Source organism: Eschrichtius robustus, chromosome 1 (assembly GCF_028021215.1).
Source record: "Eschrichtius robustus isolate mEscRob2 chromosome 1, mEscRob2.pri, whole genome shotgun sequence".
NCBI lineage: Eukaryota > Metazoa > Chordata > Mammalia > Artiodactyla > Eschrichtiidae > Eschrichtius > Eschrichtius robustus.
This window is the reverse complement of record NC_090824.1, coordinates 13,489,681-13,511,384: the sequence shown is the minus strand read 5'-3', so window position 1 is coordinate 13,511,384 and position 21,704 is coordinate 13,489,681. Positions and strand designations below refer to the sequence as shown.

General features: G+C 40.2%; 1 protein-coding gene across 3 annotated transcripts in view; it reads right to left on the bottom strand.

Annotated features, from left to right (window-relative positions):
* TTC7B (tetratricopeptide repeat domain 7B) overlaps positions 1–21,704 on the bottom strand; it is a 240,407-nt gene that overhangs the window by 173,655 nt on the left and 45,048 nt on the right. For all 3 annotated transcript variants that reach the window (XM_068541558.1, XM_068541569.1, XM_068541578.1), the window contains exon 4: positions 9,217–9,347. In XM_068541558.1, coding sequence (XP_068397659.1) covers positions 9,217–9,347 — 131 coding nt within the window. The remainder of the gene's footprint in view (positions 1–9,216; positions 9,348–21,704) is intronic.

Below are 21,704 nucleotides of genomic sequence, written 5' to 3'. Positions count from 1 at the left end.
TCCAATGCACCACAGGCTTCAAACTCCTCCAGCACTGGGTTGCTAACTGTGGGACTTGGGATGCCAGAGGGTTTTCCTCAGTGTTTCTATTCCACCCACAGTTTCTAGCAGTCTCTGTATGCTTGCACTACAGAGGGGTTCTCTCTCCACATTCACGCCTCTTTCCCAGTAGTAGTCTGCTGTTACATAGTACTTGGTGCTGTGTTTGTTATGTGGCTGGTGGTGGAAGGGAGAAATTCTTGATTCTCCTGGTCCAGCCTCAGTCTTAGGAAGGGTCTGTACACCAGAACCTCAGGGATGGGGCTCATCTTCAAGGGCCCCTTTCTGGGCATCTCCCTCCTAGCTCCTGGAATGCCTTCCTGGGACAAAAGCCATATAACTTCTACCCCAGAGAAACTTTGAGCATGATTACACTCCTAGGAGTCCAGATTCAGCCCAAAACTGAAGCCTCTATTTATCACTCCATCTTATAAATACAGCTGGTCCTGTATCCACGGATTCCACATCTGCAGATACGGAGGGCCGACTGTACTATGCCATATTATATAAGGGACTTGAGCATCTGCAGATTTTGGTATTCACAGAGGGTCCTGGAACTAATCCCCTACAGATACCGAGGGGCGACTGTAACGTCATCCAGCCAGCTGCCCAAATCAGACACTGGGGAGTGAGCCTTGAGACCCTGACACTCTCTCACATCTAATCTATTACTATTTCCCTCCTAATTATTTCTCAAATGTCTGTATATGTCCATTTCCACAACCATAACTTTCATCAAAGCTACCATCACTTCCTGTTAGATTTCTACAGCAGCCTCCTAAATAGAGTCTCCACGTCCTCTCTTGCTCCTTAACTTCCTTTCCACCCTCCACAAGCAGCCTGAATAATTTTTTAAAACACAGTCTGGATCATGTTACTCTTATGCTCTTTCTCACCTCTCATGTATCAGCTTGATTGTCATTTCTCAGAAGGGCCTTCCCTGAGCACTAACATAAAGCAGGCCGGCCTCTATTATTCCCTCCCACAGCATCCTATTCTATTCCTTCATTGCATTTATTAATGTATTTTTTACTTGATTATTGGCTGTCTCCCTCCATGGTGTTGCACCTTCTGCAAAGTCAGGGGCCATGTCTATTCCATTTACTAATATATCCAGTGTCTACTGCAGTGTCTGGTACAGGGTAAGCATTCAATATACATAATAAATGTAGTAAATGAATAAAGCACATAGTAAATGAATGAATGAATAAATTTGCAGGGCCAATAAGAAATGCAGGGAAAAAAGCAGTAAGAAAATAACCTATTCTGCATTAGGCACTATGAAGGTACATAGACTCTCATTTATTCTCCCACAAAAACCCACTGAGACGCACACTATTACCCTCTCTTTACTGAAGGGGAAACTGAGACTTTGCTCCACTGAGCAAGTTGCCCAAATCACATGGCTAACGAGTGTTAAGGCTGGTGTTGAAACTCAGGTCTACCTGACTCTGCAGTCTGACTCCTCGCCCTTTGTCCTATTAGTCTGCATTTGCTTGCAGAACAAAGTCCAAAAGACAAGGTCAGGGCTGCCAGGATGAGGCAGGATGGGAAAAATGCAAGGTGGGAGAGAGAGGGAATAGCTTAGCTCAGAGTTTGCCCTGAAGTCTAAGTATCTTGGATTTAATCCCTTCCTCACAAAGAGCCTCCAACACATGGGCCTGGGCAGGAGCATTGTTTGGCAGTGTCGAAGCCACCACTTTTTCTGTGGATAAACACTTCCCTGTGAGAGGACTGCCAACAAGTATCCTTAACAAGTACAGCCTGTTTTGGCAAAAGCACACACCCAACACCTGAGGAAGCATGACAGAATGTGGGCAGGGGCCAAAGATTTTAGGTCAAAAGGCCCAGGTTCAAGGTCTGGTTCTGACATTCCTCACCACTTGTGGACTTAGGACAACTCCTTTGATCTCTCAGATCTTCATTGTTTTCATCTGATTAATGGGGATAATAATATATACCTACATAATTGTTATGAACTGCAAATGAGAAGCTTAATGAGCATGTAAACATTATAATCCTTACTGGAGATATATTAAAGTATCACCTTCAAGTAGGAACAAAATAAGGATACTTTCCACTACCTTTATAAATAACATTGTTTTAGAAAAGTCTGGAGATAGGGCATGAAAGAGAGATAAAGTGGAGAGTATTAGAAAGGAAGAAAGAATAATGACAAAAATCATTCCTCTGCCATATGTTCATATTCTTAGAAAAATGAAAAGAATCAACTCTATTTTTATGGAGGAGTTCAGCATTGTGGCTGATAATCCTGTACTGCTATCCTTGTCAGCCTTCAAGGTTCAGCTCAGGTGTCGTCTCTTCCAGGAGCCATCCCTGAACTTCCGCACGGGTCCAAGACCCTTCTCTGGGCTTGCAGAATTCTCTGAGCGTTCCCCACCAAAGCAGCCCACGTGCTGTTTATGGACCTGTGTCCTCAGAAAACAGTAAGTTTCCTGAGGACATGCTCTGTGGCTTATTTCTTCTAGTGCCCCTGGTGTCAAGCACAGTGTGCAGAACAAAGAAGGCACTCATTAAATATCTCTGTAATTGAATTTAAAAAACCAAAGCATTGCTATATGTGAAAATACAATGAAAAAAATGATCCTATACGCGAAGCAATACAAATAGAAGAGATCTGGGAATACAATCCATCTACGGAAGTCTGTAAAACAAAAATCTTGCAAAATGGAAAGAGGTATCATGGTCACAGATGAGTAAAGACTAAATATAATTCTCCAAACCAATGTATAGCATTAGTAAAAATTCGACCAAATCCCAATTATTCTAAAATAATACCCAAAGTCAGAGCATCTAGAAATACCAACAGAAAAGGACAAAGAGTATTCTGAAAAATAAGTAGTTACTAATCCCTTCAGATGTTAAAACATATCATAAAGAAGCACTTATTAAACAGTGTCACACTGGTGCAAGATTAGCAGAACAAAATAGGAAAGTTCAGAAATTACTGTTGTGTAAAATTTTATTAAATGACTTGAAATACATAACAGAAAATATGAAAAAAGAGAGATAAGATCATCTTAAAGTGGTACTGAAGTTTGAGGAAAACATTAGGGTCATATCTAATATCATACACCAAAATAAGTCTCTCCAACAAGATTTGAAAATTAAAAGCTGTTTTTTAAAAAATGGAAAATGGTTGAAAACTTTTTAAATCCTAGAGAAGATTTATCCCAATATTTCAGCTTTAAAACAATGAAATAAATGTAATAAAAAGATAATCAGATTCAACTAATATATATAGTAGATTTAAAATTTGTGAACAATTTAGAAATGGAAAAGTACTGAGTGGGAAATCATTCAGAGCAAACATAATAATGGGTTAACATATTTATGGTATAAAAGCTTTATTCAAATTATAATACTACATCCTAAAACCAGAGAGAAAGTATAAACAGACAAAAAAGAAATATAACAAGGTTAAACATAAAGTTATCATATGACCCAGCAATTCCACTCCCAGGAATATACTTAAGAAAAATGAAAACATTTGTCCACACGAAATCTTACATACAAAAAGTTATAGCAGCATTATTATAATAGCCCAAAGTAGAAACAACCCAAATAATAAATGATAAAATGATGAATGGATAAACATAATGTAGTATCTCCATACAATGGCATATTATTTGGCAATAAAAAGAAATGAAGTACCAATACATGTTGCAACATGAGAACATTATGCTAAGCCAAAGAAGCCAGTCATAAAAGACCACATGTTGTATGGTTTGATTTATAGGAAATGTCTAGAATATACACATCTATAGAGACTGGAGAAATTGGAAGTAAATGGGGAGTGACTGCTAATGCGTACAGGGTTCCTTTTGGGGGTGATGAAAATGTTTTGGAATTAAATATTGGTGATGGCTGCACAACTCTGTGACTATATTAAAAACCACTGAATTGAATACTTTAAATGGGTAAATTCTATGGTATGTGAATTATATCTCAATAATGCTGTGATTTAAAAAAAAGAAAAGAAATATAGCTAGTAAGCAAATAGATGGAAAAAATTTCAACCTGACTGATAGTCAAAGAAATGCAGACCAAAATGGCAAAGTACTGTTTTCACCTAGCAAATCAGCAAAGTAACTTAGATAGAAACAAATGCAACCCCGTCAAGACTGCAAAGCAACCACTACTCTCCTGTACAGCCAAAGGCAGAAGATGTTAGTATGACTTGTAGAAAGCAATTGGATACAGTGTATAGTAACGAGAATGTTAAAAATGTCCCGACTTCTGGGAATTTGCCCTTAGGAAACAAAGCAAAACAAGGGAAAAGCTACCTGAAGGAAGCTGGCACCAGAGCACTATAAAAACAGGCTATACCCAACTATAAGTGAATTATATCATAGAGGCCATCCACTTGATAAAATATTACATAACCATGACAACACTTTGAAGTTTTGATGTAATGTTGAGTGAAAAAAGACAGATATAGATCCCTTTAACGCTATAAAATTATGAGGGCAAAGACTGACCAAGAACATACAAAAATTAAAATAAGCTACTGTTCTTTTCTCGTTTCCAGGCTTTTCTGACTCAGCTTTAAGTGTGCTGTAGCCTCCTTTCCCAGCCAGTCAGATGGCGGCCTCAAAGTCAGAGCAACATCCTGGCCAGTTTCTTGATATTTCTTTAAGGAACTAGTTTATTCAGATGTACTACATTAAGCCATGACCTATAACCTGCTGTTTCAGCTTAAGTGAAAAGGCAGGGATTGGGAGGGAGGAAGAGAAGGGAGAATCCATCTTTTCTTCATGGTCACATGTTTTAGACCCAAAAGCACAGCCACGTGGACCTCCAGAGTCACACCCTGCCTTCCATGTCAGTAGCACTGAGTACTTTTCCTAGGACATCTTGTTCGAGTTCAAGACACACAGTAACCTTAATCTAATCCAGTTGTGAATCCAACGTCTCAGCTGTGTCACTGCGAGTTCTTCCTGTGGGGAGGACAGAACCCACTCAAGGACTGACCACGATGACCGGTGAACAACTCTTGATGAAGTCTAGGCTGGGCCCTGCAACATTTGGGCACCAGCTCTTTCTTAAAACTTTAACACATAAGAAAATCTATGGGTGTCCCATAATTTAGCATTAACTTCTTTTCTAAAATAGGGTGTAAAGGAATGAACTGTCAGCAGGAGGTAAAGTTCCACCCTGGCACAGCTTCTGCTCAAGAAAGCCATACCCAGCTGGTTGGCTGATGCATGCAAGGGACAGAGACAGGATGACTTCATTTGCCAAAAGCAGGGCTCATATTATGATATTCGAGGGTGAAGTCATCTTTATTCCTATCATTGCACCTTTAGAAGCTCCTTGTGGGGCAGATAACTTTATTTACTGTTGGTGTAATGCCACCATCCAAAGATAAACTAATCAAGGTCAACCTATGTCATGTCCATCTATTCTAATTTGGTTTACTTGATTAAATTTTTCTATATGCATAATTTTGGAGGTATCTTTCATTCCCCTTCAGAGAACAAACTATCAGAGAAAATTACTAGCAGATGTCTCTGTGACCCTAATGTAACAAGGACAACACTAAACATATATACAATGCACACGGCTTTCAGGTATTCAAATTTCCTTTGGCCCTGCCTCCCCGTTTGGAACAAGGAGGGAGAACAGTACATGGAAAGCTCCTATCATACTGGGTGGAGAACACTGGTGGCTCACTGGTTTTCTTCCCCAGACAAGTCAGGCAGTATTAACCCCACCATGAAAATGGAAAGCTGAAGCACACAGATATAAACGATTGGACCAAGGTCAAACAGCCGGGGTGAACAGAGACTCAGAACCCAGATATGATACGGGGACTCTAGGCAACATGTTGTTCCATTAGCTTCCAGGCAAGAAATGGAAAACCAAATTCTCCTGAAAAAATTACTCCATAAGTATCTCTTTAAAATTATTTAACACTTTTAATAAAACAGCATGTTTAAAATACTCCATATTTTCATCTAAATATCTGAAATCTTCGAAGGTTAGGAAAGATTCTACTGCCAGGTGACACAGGAACAGATAATGACAATAAAACGAACATTTAATGTGTGCTAAACATGTACTGGGAAGAACATGAGTTAACCCAATTTATGCTCACAACAGCCTTATGGCAATTATTATTGCTATTTTACAGCTGAGGTTCGGAGGCAGCACAGAGAGGTTGAGTAACTTGCCTGATGTTCCACAGCTAAGAGGTGGCAAGACCAGGATCCCAACGCCGGCGTCACTTAACCCCTGGGCCCTGCTGCCTCTCCCAACTTAACTTAGCCGCCTGGAGGGGAAGCCGAGGTCAGCCCCCTTTCTGAAGAGCCCCTGCCCTTCAGGAAACAAACAACACTAACGTTGCTAAACATACCCACTCTTACAGAAACTAGAAGAGGGATGAGGCTGCATCAGAAACAAATCGATGGTTCCAGATTATGAAAAAACATTTTCCACAATACTCCAAACTGTGCTCAAAAGTTCTCCTCAAATTTTATCCTTGCTAGTGAATGACATTAAGAGGCAACACATAAATAAAACGCCAAAAGGTCCCGGCAAACAGAAGTTTCTTCGCTGGGAAGAATGGCTGGGAAATGAGGGGAAAACCACTGAAAAGACTGCCTTTGCCCAGCAGAACAAACACAGGAACAGAGTGTGTGGGGTTTTCTACTTAAAGGGCTACCTACCCAGAAAAGCAAAGCACTATTTACCTAAGCTTGCCCCAGTCTTTTGCTTCCTTCAGATTTTATTTTCCTTACATTTGTTTTCAATTTAGCATAATTCTTAAAAGTCATTTAAGTTAAAGGAAGAAAAAAGAGGCCAAACAGGTATCTTCCTCTGCATGGCACCATTGTCTTGCCTCATAAAAACCCCTGAACTTCCACCAAGCCCAGTGGTCACTTAAGGAAGGTCATTTTTCCCCTAGACTGCTAACTAGTCACAGATAATTTATTGAGCATCTACTACAGTCAAAACAGATGTTTCATTCATTCAATCTCTCTCATTGCTAATATCCCGGCTTCCTGGATCTGGGGAGACCCAAAGTGGTTTCCCATGAAGGAAAACTCAGACTGGAAAATCAGAGCCAGAAATGTGAAAGTCATCTAATATACACCCTGAAACTGAACCATACACTGAGTGAGGCTGCTTCCCCACACTACTAAGAGCTATGGCTTGCTTGGTCAAATACTTATTGAGCACTTTCTATATATAAGGGTGTAAGAAACTACGGGGTTCCACATTTATTGGCAGCGGCCTGGGATAATGAAGTAAGTGATGCTGAACTAGGTGTCGCAAGAGCTGAGTTCTAATCTTAGCTTTGGCCCTAACTTCCTGTGTGTCCTTGGGGTCTCCCTTTCTGGGCCTCCATTTTCTTCTCAAAATCTAACATCCTATGATCACTGTTTCCTCAAAACAAAAAATATTTATTTTAAATCCTATGATTATGAGAGTCTCCTTTCTGGTCTGGCTAAAGAACCCAGTGGTGAATAGGTGGTTATAAAGGAACACAACAGGAAGTACATCCAGATCTGCCAATTCCCACATCATTAAAGACACACATAACAGATGAACCTCCTTTCTCCCAGCCAGGAGAAGGCGGCCCCAGCGTGACAACAGAGAGTAAAGTGCAAAATAAGGTCCCCTAAGTGGCAAGGACTGTGGGGTCCACAAGAACAGCTTAGCTGGCGTAAGCAGACTTCTCAGCTGCCCAGCAGTGGCCATCAGGGAGGTAGACAACGAAAATCATGTAGATTTTAAAATCAAGCTGCATGATCATTTCTCTAAAGATCGTACCATAAATTCTGAATAACAAATAATTCCTTTCTCATAGCAGACTTCTTATAGAACAACATTTTGGCAAGACAGCCAAATATATTCCTGAATTCCTGGATATTGCGAACCATGATGTATAATCCATTCTGGTATGGCCCAGGCCAGATACCACTCCCATCATCCTCTCCACCTCTTCTCTGTGGCTCTCACCCTACTCTCCCTGATCTTGAAAGGTAATTCTGATCCTTGCCACCCACATCAACACACTACAAAAAGATTTCTATGAAAGAAACTACTTCCAGTCTGTACACTTATAAAATAACAAAAACTACCAAGACTTTGGTAGTCCCCCTCTATTCTAATCCTTAAGGAAACAGAGAACCCATAAGTTGATGGGAAACAAGATTCTGACCATTTTCAAAAAGTCTCACAGAACTTCTAATCATTTCAAACAATCTCACAGGATGCACCTCTGGGTCTGAAAGGGGAAATATCAGGATCGAGCCTTGGTTAGAACACCAGGAAGCTCTGCAAGGGGCAGACTTGACTAGGAGCTATTGTTTTTAGTAAAAGTAAGTGTCAATTACCAATAATCCAATACGTTTCTGAATCTGGGCTAAATGCCTTTATTTAAACGGCCTTTTACAATCCCCACAAGAACTCCATGAAGTAGGAACCATTATTATGCTCCTTTTACAGATGGGAAAATTCAGGCTGAGAAGTGAAGGAAGTAACTTAGTAAAGATCAGAGCCAAAGACAGCAATCCTTCTAAACAGACAAGTTGCCCACCCCTCCCCAGCCTCATCCAGCCTTCAACTTCCTCTGCCTGAGGGTGTGAGCTCAGGGTCCCTTGCTCACTCGTTCTCTGCTCAGATGGCCCTCTGATCAGCTTCTGGTTTCATTCCCCACAGCAGAGGCAAACCACTGACTGCTGGGAGAAAACCATTCCAGATGGTCTCAAGGATACACAGCCTCTCCAAGCAGGTTGGTTGAGAGTCCCCAGCAGCCCTTTGGCATGACCATTGAGGTAAAGCCTCCCAGACTCCAGATGTACCCTATGTTGGTACATAATCCACGCAAGTGCAAAGGAAGCTCAACCTGTTTTGCCTATGAGAACAGGAATGATTAGCCAGCTTCGGGGCACTGAGGGTATAAATAGATGCATAGTGTCATTTCTGCTCAGAGGATGTTAAAATGCTTCCCAAACATTGACCCATCTATTTTCACAAGGTGCCACATTTACCACCATATTCTCCATAGCATTAAAGAATAGAAGCAAAGCTTTGCACCCAGAGACAGACAAGTTGAAGGCTTCCAGAGGCTGACCACAGTTCTGTGAGATCTGATTTGAAATTTTAAAAAATTATCAACTGAACGAACACATGGTCCTCACTTACCCTTTCTATCTCTTGGAGGTACAGGAGTGCAATGTCCCCTGCCTTCTCATAACAGGTGATGACATCCTGTTCCCGATCCACATGGAGATTACTGGTAGAAGAAGAAATAGGCAACTTCTCTAAACAAAGTCCTAAAAAAAATCAACATACAAAAACTGGGTAAGTTGTTTTTCATGGGGCTTAATTTTTTAATATTGCTCTAGAGGGCCAGATAATATTAGAGAAGCAGATACTCTGCCCTCTCTCTTTAAGGACAAAATGGAACATCAAAATGGAGCACCAAAAAGAATATCCATAAGTTACAGATGAAGGAGGCCCCTAAAGATACAGAAAGCACCATTTGACTTTGATATCCAGGTTGAGAATTTGATCAGGTACTTCACCATGATTCCATTCAGATCTAACAGAGCTTCTCATTCAAATATGTTGCAAGGCCCTTCAAGAATTTTTTAAAGTAAGTACAGGTAGGCTCACAGCACAATACTGGGTACAGAATATCTTCTATCCCAAGATGTACACTTAACCGATTGAACATAAAACATTTCTAAATGCTCTCAGGAGCCTCAGTTACCAGGAAAATCTTCCAACTCTCAGCCCTAGAGTTCTGTAGTAATGACAACACCCCAAGCCACCTCTCAGTTCCAGGCCAAGAAAACACCCAGAACGTTGCTGTGTGGGCACTTCTTGGGAGATGGAGGGGTTACTCTTTGCCAAGAGAGAGTTCAGGGCTGGGACGGGATATGAAAGCATGAACGACTGAGAAATAACAATGCTGAGAGGAGCAGCTGCTGCGTAAACCCAGCACCAACCTCAGCCCCTGCTCTGGGCAACCAGCCTGGGGCACGTCGGGCTCCAGGTCCCCACCTGCAGTTGGAGGCAGAGAGGGAGTCCCGCGGGGAGGGTTTCTGCTGTGTCAAGTGCCCTGGGGTACCGGGAAACACACACTGCACACGTTCACTCCACGCATGAGGGCGCGAGAAGCTTCAATGCGGATACAGTCAGGCTCTGCAACTGGAAGGGGCCAGAGAGGTCCCTGGGAAACTCACTCATTTTATAGACGAAGAAGCTGAGAACCATCATGGTAAAGTTAAGCGACTCGCCCAAAACCTGACAGGCAGTTAACAGCACAGCAGGAATGAGATCCCAGGTCTGGGGCCTGCCAAGCAACACCTGTCAAGTGAGCTGCTGGCTTTCAGAGCAGACACCACCGCAGAGGGGACCAGACACACCAAACACCAGCAAGTGACCCAGGGCCTCCCGTGCATCACTCTGAGAACGGCCTCCTCCAAGGTGCTCTTATCAAACTGTGACAGTCCCTCCAGGCTGTAGAAGGTGACAGGAGGTGGTCGTACTGCACGGGAAGGAGAAACCACTTCCATCCACAGGGAGCCCACAGCTGAGGACAGTGTGCCGGGGAGCTCAGAGGTGACCACGTTGTCACAGAAGGTGCAGATCGGCCAAAGATTTTGTTATTGTTTAACAGCTTTATTGAGGTTGCGCTTTTTAAATGTTTCATCATGATTTCTTTTGTTTTTATTGACTCTATTTTTTATTAACTAAAGCCCATCATTTACATTAGGGTTTACTCTTTGTGTTGTGAAGTTCTGTGAGTTTTAACAAATGCATAGTGTCATATATCCACCATCACAGCATCGTACAGAATTGATTCACTGCCCGAAAATTGTGCTCTATCCCTCTAGCCCTCCTCCTGAACCCGTGGCAACCACTAATCTTTTTACTGTCTCTACAGTTTTGCTTTGTCCAGAATATCATATAATTGCAATCATCCAGTACGTAGCCTTTTCAGATTGGCTTTGTTCACTTAGAAATATGCTTTTAAGGTCCCTTCATGTCTTTTTGTAGACAGATAACTAACTTCCTTTTGTCGTTAAATAACATTCCATTTATTCATTATTTAAAGGCACCACGGTTGCTTACAAGTTTTGGCAATTATGAGTAAAGCTACTATAAACATTCACGTGCAGGTTTTTGTGTGGACATAGACGTCAACTCAATGGGTAAATACCAAGAAGAGGAACTGGTGGATTGTATGGTAAGAATGCGTTTGTAAGAAATAGCTAAATAAATATATTTTATTTACAAATAGTTTTGTAAGAATAAATATTATTGGGTTGGCCAAAAAGTTTGTTTGGGTTTTTCTATAAGACCTTATTTTTAGCTTTATAAGGAACTACTGAACTGTCTTCCAAAGTGGCTGCACTATTTTGCATTCCCACCAGCAATGAATGAGACTTCCTACTGCCCAGCATCCTTGCCAACATTTGGTGTTATCAGTTTTTTGAATTTTAGTCATTCTAATATGTATAGTGGTGTCTCATTGTTGTTTTAATTTGCAGTTCCCTAATGGCATATGATATTGATCTTTTCTTACGCTTATTTGCCATCTGTATACCTTCTTTGGTGAAATGTCTGGTCAGATCTTTTGCCCTTTTTTCGATTCAGTTGTTTGTTTTCTTACTGTTGACTTTTGAGTTCTTTGTATATTTTGGATACATGTCCTTTATCAGATATCTATTTTGTAAACATTTTCTCGAAGTCTGTGACTTTTCATTCTCTTCACAGTGTCTTTCACAGAACAAAAGTTGTTAGTTTTAATAAAGTCCAATCTATCAATTTTTTCTTTCAAGGATTGTGCTTTTGGTGTGGTCTCTAAAACGCCACTGCTAAATCCAAGGTCACCTAGATTCCAAGGTCACCTAGATTTTCTCCTATGTTATCTTCCAGAAGTTTTATAGTTTGGCATTTTACATTTAGGTCTACAATCCATTTCGAGTTGATATTTGTGAAAGGTATAAGGTTCGTCTCTCTCTCTCTCTCTCTCTATATATATATATGGCATGTGGATGTTCGTTTGTTCCAGCACTATTTGTTGAAGAGACAACCTTTCCCCACTGAATTGCCTTTGCTCCTTTGTCAAAAATCAGTTGATTATAGTTGAGTGGGTCTATTTCTGGGCTCTCTATTCTGTTCAACTGATTTTTTTGGTCTATTCTTTCACCAATATTATGTGTCTGGATTATCAGTATACAGTGTATCATTTTTTAAAAATAGCTCTACTGAGAGATAATTTACATGCCATAAAATTCACTCATTTTAAGTAAAATTCAACATTTTTTCAATAAACTCATAGAGTTGTACAACCATCAACACAATCCACTTTAAGAACATTTCCATCATCCCCAAATGATCCTTTCTGCCCAAATCAATCTCTATTCTCAGCCCCAGGCTCAGGCAACTGTTAATCTGCTTTCTGTCTCTGTAGATTTACCTTTTCTGGACACTTCATAAAAATAGAATCATATAATATCTGGTCTTTTGTGTCTAACTTCTTTCACTTAGCATAATGTTTTCAATGTTCCTCCAAGTTACAGCAATATTCCATTTCTTTTTACTGCTGTATGGATATACTGCATTTTATCTGTCCATTTGCCAGTAATGGGCATTTGGGTTGTTTCCTTTTTGGCTATTATGAATAATGCTGCTATGAACATTCATGTATAATTTTCTTGTGTGAACATATATTTTTAATTCTCTTGGGTAAATACCTAGAAGTGGAATTGTTGGGTCAGGTAACAAATTTACTTTTAACTGTTTAAAAAACACTTGTTTTCCAAAGTGGCTATACCGTTTTACATTCCCACCAGCAATTTATGAGGATTCCAGTTTCTCCACATTCCTGTCAATACTTGTTATCGTCTGACTGTTTTGTTATAGCCATCTAAGTAGGTGTGAAGTGGTAGCTCATTGCGGTTTTGACTTGCATTTCCATAATGACTAATGATACTGACTTTTCATGTGCTTATTTGTTATCCATACATCTTCTTTGGTGAAATGTCTATTAAAATCAGTATTGACTTTTCTGACCTATGCACAGGGTATGTCTCTTCATTTATGTAGGTCTTCTTTACATCTCTCGGCAACGGTTTGTAGCTTTCAGTGTGCATGCCTTGCAAACCTTTTGTTAGATTTAAGTATTTCATATTTATTATGCTGTTGTAAGTGGTATTGTTTTAATTTTCATTTCCTTTTGTTCACTGCTAACATATAGAAATACAATAGATTTTTGAATAGTGATCTTATATTCTGTACCCTTGCTAAATTCAGTTAGTTCTACACAATCATGTTGTTTGCAAATAAAGACAGTTTTAGTTCCTCCTTTCCAATCTGGATGCCTTTATTTCTATTTATTGCCTTATTGCACTGTCAAGAACCTCCAGTACAATGCTGAATAGAAATGGTGAGAGCAGACATCCCTATCTTATTCCTGACCTAAGGGAGAAAGCATTTAGTCTTTCACATGAAGTTTGATGTTAACTATCAGTTTTTCATAGATGCCCTTTATTAGGTTGAGGAAGATCCCTTCTACACCAATTTTGCTAAGAGTTTATATCAAGATGGATGTTGGATTTCCTCAAATCCTTTTTCTGTGTCTATGGCTTGTTGTCTTTTAGTTATTTAATCTGGTGAATTACATCGACTGATTTTCAAATATTAAACCAAACTTCCTTTCCTGAGATAAACCCCATTGACCATGATGTATTATCCTTTTTTTATATTTTTAGATTTGATTTGTTAAATTTTTGCTTGGAATTTTTTTCATCGATGTTCATGAGGAATATTTGTCTATAGGTTCCTTGTAATGTCTCTGTCTGATTTTGGTATTAGGGTAAGTCTTAACCTCATAAAACGACTTGAGAAGTATTCTCCTCCCTTCAATTTCCTGGAAGAGTTCGTGTAGAATTACTATTTTGTTCTTAAATGTTTGGTAGAATTTACCAGTAAAGCCATCTGGACCTGGAGTTTTCTGTGTGGAAGGTTTTTAACTATAAATTCCATTTCTTTGATATACGGTTGTTCAGATAATCTTTGCTCTTAAGTGAGCTTTGGTAGTTTACATCTTTTAAGTAGTTTGTCCATTTCTTCTGAGTTGTCAAATGTATTGGTATAGTGTTGTTTATAATGCTCCCTGATCCTTTTAGTATCTGTAGAATCTCCAATGGTGACATCTCTCTCATTCCTGATGTTGGCAATTTGTGTCCTCTGTTTTTATCCTGAACAGTCTAACAGTTTATCAGTTTTGTTGAAATTCTCATTAAGATCTTTTGATTTCATTGATTTTGGTTTCACTGATTTTTCTCTATTATTTTCCCGTTTTCTACTTCATTTATTTCTGTGCTGATCTTTATTATTTCCTTTCCTCTGCATACACTGGACTTAATTTACTCTTCCCTTTCCAGTTTCTTAGGGTGGAAGCCAAAGTATACATCTGAGACCTTTTTCCTTTTCTAATATATGCACTTTGTATGATAAATTTCTCACCAAGTACTGCTTCAGCAGTATCATACAAATTTTGATATGTTGTGTTTTTATTTTCATTCAGTTCACAATACTTTCCAACTTAACTTTTGATTTCTTCTTTAAAAATGTGTTATTTAGTTTCCAAACACTCAGGGATTGTCCAAAGATCTTTCTGTTATTGATTTCTAAATTAATTCCATTATGGTCTATGTAGTAAAGGACTAAACAGGCTTGAGATGTTCAAACTCTGCACATTCCAAAGAAAGGACTGGCCTTTGACCAGCTGGGAGAAAAGCTCTAAGCCCTTGGAATATTCTACCTGATAAGAGTATCTTTGTACATCTGGGGCCTCAGGCCACACCATTTAGTTATACTTAGAATGTGATTTACAGTGTAGGTCTTAGGCCACACTATAACACTTTTGACCTCTAGGGAGTCTAGAGACCGAATAATTAAGTTCCATGGCACTCTATGCCTTCTTGACTGACCCCCAGTACAAACCGTGGACATGATGGCCTGAGCGAGCTTCCCTGGCTGGCAGTACACCATTAGTGCTGTCCCACATCGTTGCTGGGAGAACTAAGTGCTGTCCATATCACCCCACTGCGAGAAGATGACTTAAATCTTGTGGTCTCTTCTGGACTCTGCCTTATGTGCCTTTTGGCTTTACTAATTTTAATCTGTAGCTTTTTGTTGTAATAAACTGTAACCATGAGTATAATAGCTTTTCTGAGTTCTGTGAGTCTTTCTAGTGAATCACTGACCTGAGGGTGGTCTTGGGGATCTCTGACAGAAGTCAGAGAACATATTTGAACCCTTCTAATTTTGTCAAAATTTGTTTCTGGCCCAGAATATGGTCAATCTTGGTAAGAATCTTGAAAAGAATGTGTATTCTGTTGTTGGGTGGAGTGACATATAAACGTCAACTAGGTAAAATTAGTAGATTGTGTTGTTGCAACGTTTCTGTATCCTTACTGATCATCTGGTGACTTGTTCTATCATTTATTGAAACAGGGTTTGGAAGTCTCTGAGGATTGTTGCCAGTGGTTGCTTTAAGGTTTAATTCATCACAGTCTACGTCAAATGATATTATACTAATTCACATACAGCATAACACCTTTACTATTACATACTTCCATTTCTCTCTTTGCAGTCCGTATTTTCTTATTATATACATTATACTTTTACATAGATTATAAATCCAATGCTACATGATTATTTTTATTGAAATGGTGGATTATCTTTTAAAGACATTTTAATAATGAGGAAAGACTGATATAGTCTCTAATATAGTTATGATTTCCAGTGCTCTTTGTTCCTTTGTGCAGATTTATATTTCCTTCTACCTAAAGGGATTCCTTTAATATTTATTATAGCACAGTTAAGCTGATAATGAGGTCTTTCTTTCAGTTACTGTCTGTCTGAAAAAGGCTTTATTTGGCCTTCATGTTTGAGAATATTTTCATTTTCATTCACTTGACAGGTTGCTTCCCCCGCCCATGCCCCCCACCCTCCTAGTACTAAAGATGCTCCTCTATGTATTCTCACTTGCATGGTTTTTTACAACAAATCTGCTGTCACCTTATGTTTATTCGTCTGCATGTAATGTGTCTTTCTTTTGGCTATTTTAAAGATTTTCTCTTTATTACTGGTCATGAGCAATTTGGATTATGAAGTGCTTTGGTTTAGTTTTCTTCATGTTTCTTGTGCTTGGGCCTCACTGAGCTTTCTGGATCTGAGGATTTACAGTTTTCATAACATCTGAAAAACATTCAGCCATTATTGCTACAAAAATTCTTTTTACCCTTCCCCTTCCTTAGGGGACTCCAATTACACACATATTAGGCCATGTGAAGTTATCCCACAACTCACTTATGCTCTTTCCACTTTTTAAAAAGTTTTCACTCTGTTTCATTCTAGATGGTGTCTATTGCTACGTCTTCAAGTTCACTCATCTTTTCTTCAATGTCTAATCTGCCATTAATCACATCCAGTGTATTTTTCATCTTAGACATTGTAGTTTTCATCTCTAGAAATTAGATTCAGTTCTATTTTTAACTTCCATGTCTCTACTGAACTTTTTGAACATGAAGAATAGATATAATAACTGTTTTAATGTCCCCCCAGTCCTAAGCACTCAACATTCACTCCCTTTCCTTTAGAGCCAAAGTTGTTTATATGGTTGCAAAAGAAAATTATTAAGCAACCTTTCTCCAGTGTGAACTCTGTTTCAACCTCTTAAAATTTTCTCCGAAGGAGAATACAAGACAAACTGAACAAATTCACCATTTGGTAGAACAGCTCTGGAACTACTCAAAAGCAAGCACTTGATTGGGGCTTCTTAAATGTGCTTTAAGTGCTCATTTGTGCAAAATTAAAATCTCCAGAAAACAACAAAAAGAGATAAATTATTTCATAATCTGCCTTCTGCTTATATGAGAAGCAGCCAAATAATGTGCAAGTCGGTATCAGGGACTTCATATAAAGGAAACGAATTCTCCAGAGTATGTCAAAGGGCCAGGAAAAAATGGGTCTAGTCTTTGGCACTTGATACTACTGCAGGCTGGACTCTGACCACTAAAGCTCATGGAGATGACCAAGGCCCTCAGGGACCTGACAAGCCCACTGAGTCAAAGAAAAGGCAAATCCAGTTCAACACAGTTTTACTATCATCTGTACTGCGCATTCTGAAATATCTGAAATCCACTTATCTAGGGCTGCAATCCATGGCCATGCATAGTTGGTAAGAATATTCAAAGCAGCTACACAACTTAATCCTCCATCATGAGGAGAGACTGGTGTTTTCTCTGGATTCCTGTTCTGATTAGGTAGATATGTGGACACCTAAGGTCTTGGCTGGCAAATGGGTCTTTGGCAAGGAGTCCATTCTCAGGTAGGAGGCCCTTAATGGTAAATACTGCTCCTTTCCTTCTCCCAAATGCTGTGACGTTCATTCCATGTGCCACCATGCACATCTCAGAGCAACAGCGGAGTCTTGATTTACCACAATGAATTTGTGGCTATGCAGCTCAGTTCCAGAATATGCAGTTCTCTGTCAAAAGCTGCTTACAGGACCTCTGGCCTAGACTGTCAATTTTCAAGTGTCTGGGATCAGATCGACACTATCTGAGAAGCAGAGTTCTGAGGTCACAGTCCAAATTGGCCCCCATTAAAATGTCAGATAATGCCTTGCCAGTTTGGAAAGCTATCATCAATAATGTTTTCGGTTACTTTCTTTCTTCCAGAGAAATGCATGACAAAAATAAAAAACAGACTTGAAAAATAGCTGGGTATGGAAATATGTATGGAAATATGTTAATATAAATGTTTCAGACATTAAAAAAAAAAAAAAAGAAAAGAAAAATAGCTGGTGTGGGAGCAATGCCTAATAAACATCTCAATAAGATCTGCATCTCCAAAATCAAAGCCGTGTACAGAAGAGTAGACGTTAAGTGCTCCATGACCAATCATCAAGGCCAACTATAAAGCACGGGTGGAAAAAGGGCTGACTACAGGCTGTGATTTAAAGAATGCTGAGTAGCCACTGGACCCAAAATGTATCTCCCTTCCTATGGGAAATTCCCACAGATGGACTCACTTCTGATTCTGAAAGGTCCTTTCTATGAAGGGCAACATATTTTAACTAAACTAATGATAATAAAGTCATTTAGGCCACACTTGACTGCTCTGAAGCTCTTCCATGTGCGTTAGCCTGTTCGGGCCTGTTTAATGGGTACTATCCTCCTCCCAAACTTGTGGGAAAAGAAACAGGAGGTCTGCACAGGGGCCAGAACTGAGATTACAAGGGAGCCCCTGAGCTGGGACAAGTGCATCCTGCCCCAGGTGATGGATGGTCTAAGAGTCTGAGGCAGGGTGGGCTGCGGGAAGCAAAGGTGCTGTGCCGCCGTCAGGGACCAGTGGGACATCACGGTTGGGAGGGGACACCAGTCAGTGAGGGGCAGCTGAGGACCCTGGACTCTTAAAAGCTCAAATGCGTTCAGCCCCCGAATCGCTCGGTTTAGGTGCATCTTACAGATGCAACATAATATGGCAACCCGGACTCTCCATCCCTTGTTTCCTTCCACACCAAGGTTTCATCACCTCTGAAAGGGAGCTCCATTTTCTTTCCTCAAGGACTGGAGCTTTGGCTGAGGAAGTGGAGAGCTACACATCTCACTGCCAAAAAAATAAATCAATCCAGTGATCACTGAGGGGTTAACGTCCCCACATTCTGTCAGGATTGTCTAGACTTGAGATTCCTCAGCTAGGAGCCTGATCTGGGCACAGTTTCCATAATAGTAAAGGTTCATTTGTCAAGGCCCTACTCAGCGCACAGCACTGTGCCTGGGGTTTGACATGCACCACTTAAAATCCCCACAGCCACCCTGGCGAGGAAGGTGTTAACGGCACCTTATAGATAAGATTGAACTTAGGGTCTCACAGCTAGTAAATGGTAAAGCCAAGCTTCGACCCCCGGTCTATCCAACTACAAAACTCCGCTCATAATATCCTGTCTCATGGAGCTGCTGACAGCATATTCGGTGTCTGATAAGAGCAGTGACCATAAAAATGAGTCTCAAATTGTAAAGGCATAGAAATTGGAGTCCAGAGCTCAGGGCAGTGGTTTCCTCTCCCACCAGGAGCTGCATCAGCCCAGGCAGGTCCCGGGATCACCGGCCTCTGCTCCTCATCTGTGCCGTGAGGGCTGAACTACTGGGACACCATCTTGAGCTGGATGACTGTGCAGGACTACAAGCCAAAACAAATATTTTGATTTTTTTTCATCGCATTAAAATGAACAGGGAATTAATTTCTCATGAAGTTAAGCAACACGATAAAATATAATTAGAGCAACTACGTACTAAAACATTAAGCATTGTTTCCTCATTTCTCTTAACTGCATCTCTGAAGCCAGGCCCAGGCCAGGTACACTCTGATGTCTTGCTGTAACATGACCCACAGGGCGGTTTATAACTGGAAGTACCAGAAACACGTCATTACAGTGCCACGTCTCTGTGGCAAGGACTTCAAAGGCAGTAAAACAGTTTCCAGGGATCTCAGTTTCCAAGGCTGAAAAGTAACTCGGGAAAAGAGATTCAAGAGTCTCAAAGCAAGGTCTTGGTACAGGCAGCCCCAGATTGCTGGTCCTGTGTTCTCACCTCTGGAACAGCTGGGCTCCCACAGGTGTCAGATGTACTCAACTCAGTGCAAGACAAGCCCCAACACAGGGTGTAGAGAGGGGACGCTAATGGAAACCACCCAAAGCGGGCGGTGGGTGGCCTAGACCTCCTGTGAACTCCCCGTCAATCCAGAGCTTCTCTACTTTTAGTGGTCTCTGGGCTGGGAGGCACAGGTGGCCCCTTCTGGATGCTTTCAGAAATTGCTGTCTTCCTTCCAGAGTCAGCATATTCTTCTTAGGAGGTGTGCACGTATACATACATGCACGCGTGCACGCGCGCACACACACACACACACACACACACACACACACAGCTTATAAAAAGAGACGCCAGGCCTTGAATCAGACATTCACCTGCTACAGCAGACGATCTTTCAGTGTCCCTTCCAGCTCTATAATTCTGTGAGCAAATGAGATGCTAATTCAACCTGAAATGCTCACTAAATAAGAGTTTATAATTTGAATTAATGCTCTTAAAGTCTCTACTTAGTAACCATATAATACTAATAACAACATGCAACAAGTGCTAGCTACATGCCAGACACCGTTCTGAGAGTTTAAAATAATTTTTCTAACCTTCACAGGAACGAGGGAGAATTTACTATCATCCTCATTTCAGAGATGAGGGAACTGGGGGTCTGAGCTGTTAAGTAAATCACCCGGGATTACACAACTAGTAAGTGGCAGACCCTCTGCTGTCCGAGTTCTTGCTCTCAGCCTCTCACATTTCGGACTTACCTGTCTTTAACATGTAAAGCGGTACTGCATAGTGGCTAAGAGTGTGGGCTTTGGAGCCAGACTCCCTGCTTCCTAATCCACAGCTGACTTTATATGTAAAATGTTATGTGCTTAAAACAGTACCTGGCACATAGTAAGCACTCAAAACCCAGCCACTATCAGGATTATTCTCTATATCACTATTCTCGTTACATAACAGTAGGCTGGAAGGTCTCCAGGAGGAAGCATTTATTCATTTGCTAAATTATTTTTATATATTTTTAAAATATCAGCTTTATTGACATATTATTCGTATACCATAAAATTCATGTTTAAAGTGTACAACTCAGTGGTTTTAGTATATTCACACAGTTGTGGAACCATCCCACTAGCTAATTCTGGAACATTTTCATCACCCCAAAAAGAAATACCTTACCCATTAGCCCTTGCTCCCCATCCCCCCTCCTCCCTGACCCTGGAAACCACTAACCCACTTTCTGTCTCTTTGGATTTGCCAATTCCAGATATTTCATATAAATGGAATCCTACAATATGTGACCTTTTGCGTCTGACTTCTTTGTCTTAGCATATTTTCAAGGTACATACTATTGTAGCATATATCAGTGCTTCATTCCTTTTTTTTAAATTGAGGGGAAATTCACATAACATAAAATTGACCATTTTAAAGTGAACAATTCAGCAACATTTACTACGTTCACAATGTTGTACAACCTCCATCTCTGTCTAGTTCCAAATATTCCATTCTTTTTTATGGCTGAATAATACTCCATTGTATGGGTATAACACTTTTTACTTATCCGTTCATCAGCTGATGAACATTTGGGTTGTTTACACTTTTTGGATATTTTGAATCATGTTGCTATGAATATTCAGGCACTGGTTTCTGTATGGACAAATGCTTTCAATTCTCTTGGATATATACCTAGAATAGAATTGGTAGGTCAGGTGGTAATCCTATGTTTTGTTATATTATTTGTAATCTTTGTGCTAAAAATGACACCTATTACTACTACCAATCTGCTGGGTAAAATATTAAGAAGTGAAAATACATGGACATGGAAAATACATGAAAATACAGGAGTAGACAGACTTGGATTCAAACCCTTGCTCCTCCATTTTCTAGCTCTGTGACTTTGAGCAACTTCCTCAATATCTCGGGGCCTCTGTTCCCTCATCAAGCAAATGAAAGTAACAGCACTTGCTCTAATCGAGTATTATGAGGTTTAGTCCAGTGCCTGGCTACAAGTAAAGT